The sequence below is a fragment of the Populus trichocarpa genome, chromosome 6 (assembly GCF_000002775.5).
Source record: "Populus trichocarpa isolate Nisqually-1 chromosome 6, P.trichocarpa_v4.1, whole genome shotgun sequence".
NCBI classification, from domain to species: Eukaryota; Viridiplantae; Streptophyta; class Magnoliopsida; order Malpighiales; family Salicaceae; genus Populus; species Populus trichocarpa.
This window is the reverse complement of record NC_037290.2, coordinates 6,198,940-6,205,871: the sequence shown is the minus strand read 5'-3', so window position 1 is coordinate 6,205,871 and position 6,932 is coordinate 6,198,940. Positions and strand designations below refer to the sequence as shown.

Below are 6,932 nucleotides of genomic sequence, written 5' to 3'. Positions count from 1 at the left end.
GGTATTCAAGAAAAAACTCATTTGTTTTTACATTTCAAAAATATTTTTGAAAAAAAATAAAAGTTAATATTTTTTTATTTCAAATTATTTTTTTTTGTTTTCAAATTGTTTTAATGTGTTAATATTAAAAATATTTTTTAAAAAATAAAAAATACTTTAAAAAATAATTATTATCTTATTCCCAAAACACCCCATGATTCAGTACAATGAAGCTACTAAACTATCATTAGTAGCTTTACGAGTATGTTTGTTTTTTATGTAGCTTTTGTGGTTATGATTTGAAAAAAGTAAGTTTAAAAAAAATGTGGTTGACTGTGGTTAGTTGAATTTAGATACGTGTTTGGTAAAAATTATGGTTGAAGTTTATGTGTAGCAAAAAACATGTATAAAATGTTTGGTAATTGTGTTTGAAAGTGTGGTTGCGGTTGCCTTTCAAATTGCTTTTTACTTGGAAATGCATCAAAATAATATTTTTTTTAAAAAAATTATTTTTGATATCAGCACATCAAAATGATCTAAAAACACCAAAAAATATTAATTTAAAGCAAAGAAAAAATAAAAAAAATTATATGTTTTCAAAAACGTTTTTGAAACACAAAAACAAATAAGTTTTAAATTTTTTTACAAAATTCAATTAAAAAATATATAAAAATTACTGTTCAAAAACTTCATTTCAAATTTAATTTTTTAATGCAATTTCTTTTATTACCAAACATGTTACTGTATTTATTTCATCACTAACTATAAAAACTAGCGGAAACAAACGCAGTCGTATCCAACTATCCAAAAACTTTTCCTTTTTTTCTCCCTGGATGAAGACTTCTCTTCCTTTGTTATATTTACGTTATAGGACGACGAATACCTCATCTGCCACCTACCAAACCCAAAAAGAAGAGTTTCAAATCAATCCAAAATAGCATCATCGACTTTATCATCTTCCGTTTCTTTTATTGCTTATTAAATAAGTACTCCTATTATTCCAGGATATACTCTCCCTCTCCCTCATAAAATAGTTGAGTTTCGGGGTCGGTGTTCTGGGTCTCATCCGGTTTTATTTCTTATTTCATTGCCTGTCTGAGATTCCCAGAGAGAGTGTGATGGACGGCGTTTTGGGTTCGGAGACGGAAAGCCACGTTATTATGGACGGGACGGTGAACATTTTTCACGGAGAAAGGGATGGCGTGTTGGCTGGCTCCACTGCTAAGCCTGAAAAACTAATTATCGATACTGATCCTGGGATCGGTGAGTTTTTTTCCTTTTTCCCCTTCCATTAAATAAATAAATAAAAAGAAGTTGAATCTTTTTTATTTTAAGCTCTCAAACAAAAATCTTTTTATATATATATATGTATATCCGTCAATTAATAGATGATACCATGGCGATCTTGATGGCTTTTCAATCTCCTGAGTTGGAGGTCTTAGGATTGACCACAATATTTGGTAATGTCTCCACAGAAGATGCCACTCGAAATGCTTTACTTTTGGTACGTTAACTAATCAATTAGCAGTTCCACCTTTCATTTTTCTTTCTGTGAATGTATTCATGATCGATTCTCCACCATGTTTTTCTTTTTCCTTTTCTTTTTTAATGTGTAAAAGGATAGTGTGAGATCGCAGGGCGTCCAGATGTTCCTGTCGCTGAGGGCAGTCCAGAGCCTCTCAAGGTGACTTTCTACCTCTCAAGGGCAATTCAATCCTTTCTTCTACTTTTTTTTCCCCTGAAAAACTGTCCTTTACTTGATACACGATCTATTTCCTAATGGATTTCTATTTTCTCTGTTCCCATGTCAAATTGAATTTTTGTTTTTCTTATGTGGGAATCTGAGTTCTTGTGCGAGTACATTTAGAATTATTGGATTATGATTCTTCACTTCTCTGTTTCATTGTTATCTTGCCCAAGGTATTCAGTTTTGAATCTTATAGTTTTGCTTACTCTTTTTTTTTAAAAAAAAACTTAAATTTGTTTTCATTTTTCCTAATGATTCATTAGGGTGGAATCCCAACTGTACCTGACTTTATTCATGGTTCTGATGGATTGGGGAACACATTTCTTTCTCCTCCAAAAGCAAAGAAAATTGGCAAGAGTGCTTCCGAATTTTTATTGGATAAAGTATCTGAGTATCCTGGTGAAGTATCTATACTAGCACTAGGACCACTAACTAACCTAGCTTTGGTGAGCATTCTTTCATCATCCTTTCCACCCCTTCCCTTGCAGATGGTAATTCCCTAGTTTGCAATTTCATAACTATCATATTATGATGTCAGGCGATCAAAAGGGACTCCTCCTTTGCTAGCAAGGTAAAAAGAATTGTTGTACTTGGAGGTGCATTCTTTGCACTGGGAAATGTAAACCCTGCTGCCGAGGCAAATGTAAGTTCTGGTGTTGGATTGTGATCTCTTTGATTTTTGCTTCTGTTTTTTTCCTACTCGTGCCATAATTAGAAACATATTTCCTTGTCTATCTGCCCCTTCAGGCATAATATAACAGTCCAACTTGTTTGCCAGTAAATAGCCTATATGGAATAGCTAGTGTTATTATGTTGATGGAATAGTATTCTCATTGCAGAAGAAAGGAGATTCGAAAGCATTTGAGGTCTTTATTTCACTAAAATATTTTTGCTTTAGCTGCAACTAGCGAGTTGCAGAGCAAGGAAACTAGTTTTCAATTAGTTGAAAAACCCTTTTACCTATTAAATGTCATCCAGGCAAATATTTTGATTTGCAGATCCATGGGGACCCAGAAGCAGCAGACTTGGTGTTTACCTCCGGGGCCAACATCGTTGTGGTTGGAATAAATATTACAACCCAAGTTAAATTCACAGGTGGAATGGACTTACTTCCTAGTCAATCTTTCCCTGTATTTTTCGCGTTGATATGGAACCCTTTTTTCTCTAACAATCGTTTTAAATTGCAGATGGGGACCTTCTTGAATTGAGGCAATCCAAAGGGAAGTATGCTAAAATACTAAGTGACATGTGCAAATTCTATAGAGATTGGCATGTGAAGTCCGATGGTGTCTATGGTGATTTTCCAGTCTATTTGTGATCCTTTTTCTTTTTTGCATCGGTTGTCCTCAGGTTTATTGTCGATTTGGTCGACTGTTGTGCGGTTTGATCAATGTCTTAACCTTGTGATGTCTGTTTCCAGGCATTTTTCTCCACGACCCTGTGAGTTTTGTAGCTCTAGTTCGGCCCGATCTCTTCACATACAAGAACGGTGTCGTGAGGGTTGAGACACAGGGCATCTGTGCTGGGCATACGCTGATGGACCAAGGACTCAAGAGGTATGCTCACACAAGTGTGCTATCATTTTCTTATTGTATTTTGATTCTTCTAATCATGATGGTAAAATTTGTTATAGATGGAACTCGAGCAACCCCTGGTCAGGGTTTTCTCCTGTTGCAGTTGCTTGGACTGTTACTGTGGATGAAGTACTCAATTACGTCAGACAATTGTTGATGAAATAATGATAGATACATGGGACTTGCTCTTTGAAAGATGCCTGAAACTGAAGATGGAGGTCAGATTCCCTTTGCTGACGGTCCCAGCGATCCCGTTCCTTGATCATGAAACTGACACCGCAAGTTTTCTTCGGTAGGGAAGGGTCGGGACGTTATTGTTTTCACATGTGTACTTGTCAAATTCTGTATGGACCGTCCGAAACGTTCTATGTCTCATTCAATGAAAATAATTTTGGGTTTTACCCGCAATTCATTCACGTGCTCTTTGAATTGTCTTGATCCTCTATTCTGTTTTAGTTTTGACTGGTCTCACGTTCTGGTCGTGAGTTGGAATAATATTTTAAAAATGTAAAAGAAATAATAAAATTGTAGATAATTTTTTAATAATATTATTAAACATGATCAGGAGTCGATTAGGATTAATGAATTTAATTCATAATAAAAAATAAATTATAGGATTTAATTTTATATTAATATAATGTTAAAAGATATTATTAGAAAAAACTATTAATTAAAAAAAATTGAATTAATCCAAGTTAACTTGTTAAGTTTATGATTTTGATTTTAAGTTTGGGATAACTTCATAAAAATAAATTAAAAAAAATACCTTGTTTATTTTTTAATAAATTTAATATTGAATAATAAAATTAAAATTAAAAAAAATTAAATGAATAGTGTTATATAAATAACAGGTACAGTAAAACCTCCTCATTCTTTATTTTTTGTTAATTAATAAAATAACTAATTAACTCCTTGTACATTATGCAATGTCTGCAGTGTGGTTCTCCAACCAAGTTGATCGTTGGTCAGTAAAATTAGTCAGATAAATGATTAACATGTGTCCATTTATGATAAAAAAATATATATTTAAAATTAAAGATGTAAAGAAAAAAAAACAAAGCTCCAGTTCTTGTTTTCAAAACAAATTAAATTAAAACAAAAGAAAAATTACGTAGGTCAACAACGGTCAAAAAACTACTTGATGATTTTCAATAGCACAGGGATTAGTTAACTTGTTACAATAAAATACAGGATGAAGGCGTGGAGGGGATGCCTATCACTTTCCAACGTTGCTCCAGAATCTGAATCTGAATCTGGTGGTTAGTCAATGGAGCCGTCCAAAACTTGTAAAGATACCTACCTATTGATATTTGTATTGCTGACATTTCAGTTATTTTTTTAATAATATTTAAATGTATTAAATTATCCTTGGCCCACATGATAATAACAAAAAAAAATTATAATAAAAAAAATATATAGCACCAACAATAAATTTAGGATTTTTTTGCTATCACAAGCAATTTAGTTATTTTATTATTTAAAAAAAATCAAAAGACCAAGCAGCCTGCATGTAAAGCTTTTTTCTTTCTTTTTATTTTTTTAATAATAACTTAATATTTTTATTGTGTAAAAAATAATAATAGATTTAACCTCATCAATTTGATAATTCCAAATGAAATTTGTGAACTTCACTGGCTTGTATTGTAAACACTGTTATTAAATCCGATTTGACCCGACGGATCAATCTGAAACCCGATCAACCCGGTGACTGGGTTTAACTTGTAAATGGTGAAGATATCACTGTACTGCAGCAACACATGACGCAATGAATCTGACACCATACGGAATCTTGATGACTTTTTTTTAATAATAAATAGACAGCGCCGTGTTTTTGGTATAGCCTCGCAAGGGTGAATGTGACTAAAAATTGGAAGTATATGGTGTCCATTGATTTTCAGCCGTGTTTTTTTTCTTACACGGAAACTATAGATTTCTTTTTATTAAATATGAGCTGTAAACTCGTATTGTCCACTTCAAAAGTCACATGCGTGGGGGACAGAGGAAGTTTGCACTGTATCCAGCCCTCTTTGCCTTTCTATGCGGTGGCAGAAGTCAGCGTGTCAAATGTTTTTTTTTAGTAGTTGTTGCATAATGAGCTGTTACAGGCTTACGGCTCGCTCGTTTTATTTGAAGGTAACTGTACTGGCATTCTATTAATTAGTTTCTGTTCTGACTTTTAAAATTGAGACACATGTACAAAGAATAGAAAATAAAATTTATCATCCATGAAAAATAATAAAAATATTATCACTTGTAATTTTTCTTTTATACTTATAACTATTTTTTAAAAAAAAATAGATTTATAGAATAACTAATAAGATATCATAAATTTTTTCAATAAAAACCCTCTCCTTGAATATTTTTTTATTTGTCTGGATTTGTTTTAATTAGAAAGAGTTACTAGTTTCCTAGTATGTGTTATGTTATGGGTTAGATAAGAAAAGAATTGAATCTAAAAAAAAAAAATTAGCTTCCAGAAAATTTTTGACATTGTTATTAAATTTAATTCAACCGGTCAACTTTAAAAATTCTCGACTTGATTCCTTATCTAACCCGGATTTTAAATTAAATTGTGTGAGAGTTATCTCAGCGTGATTTAGTTGACTTGACAAGTTCAAAAATAACATGAACAACCTGTAACAAATGTAATTTGACTTTAAATAAAAATTTAAAATGATATTTATTTTTTTAATATTAAAAAGATAACATATTATATTAATCCAAACGTGATAACTTAACCTATCAACCCTACAATTCAGATCATGAATATCATTGAATTTAACAATTATATTTTTTAGAGATGCAAATTCGCCAAGATATAAAAGAAAGGAATATTTGGATTTCTCAAAAGAATTATCTTATGAGTATAAAATCACTTGTTATAGAAGTAGTGGAAGAAGTTGGTGTGGGCATGCAAAAGATTCACATGAATGACAATCTAGCAGATGTCATGGCAAAGTCGATCAATGTTGAAAAGTTTTATTTGGTATAGATCCTCCTATGGCGCAGCAGCACTATGAGCAACATGAAGTTGGAAGCTGTTTAAATGATAAAATAAAATAAAGAGTGAAAATTGAATTTAAGTGGGAGAAAGTGAGCTATAAATTTATATTTCACACTTGGAAAGTCAATTGCGTGATGAAAAGAAAGTTTGCAATAGCCACCCTTCGCTGCCTTTTTTTTTTCATGGTGGTAGAAGTCGATGTGTTAAAGTTTTTTTTTTTTTTTTTTATAGTCGTTGCATTATGAGATGTTACTGCTAGTTTTCGTTGAAAGATGATGAGCTCCAGTTTTATGGTGGTAGAAGTAGATGTGTTAAATTCTTTTTTCTCTCTTGAAAAATATAGAAAAATATTATTTTACATTAATAAAAAAAAACTAAAAAAGAAAGGGATTTTATTGTGCTTATTTTCATAAAATGCTACTCACTAGAATAATTTTTTTTTTCTTCATTTGATTTTTTTTAAAAAATTTCAATTACATTTTTCAATATTAGATTTATTGGGATTAAGTTTTATAATTTTTTCAATTTATTTTTTGTAAGGCCATCTTAATCTCATGACCTGACCCGAGGGTTTAACGAGTTGACCTAAGTTTTTTTTTATTAATTTTTTTTTCTCGAATTTATTATT

At 31.4% G+C, this 6,932-nt stretch overlaps 1 protein-coding gene across 1 annotated transcript; it reads left to right on the top strand.

The window, feature by feature from the left end:
- Positions 1-778: 778 nt before the first annotated feature.
- LOC7454915 (uridine nucleosidase 1) lies at positions 779-3,716 on the top strand. Its single transcript, XM_002309011.4, has 9 exons — positions 779-1,242; positions 1,368-1,483; positions 1,604-1,663; positions 1,990-2,172; positions 2,265-2,369; positions 2,725-2,821; positions 2,914-3,021; positions 3,147-3,282; positions 3,360-3,716. The coding sequence occupies exons 1-9, from the start codon at positions 1,098-1,100 to the stop codon at positions 3,463-3,465; spliced, it is 1,056 nt and encodes a 351-aa protein (XP_002309047.3). The 5' UTR covers positions 779-1,097; the 3' UTR covers positions 3,466-3,716.
- Positions 3,717-6,932: the final 3,216 nt, after the last annotated feature.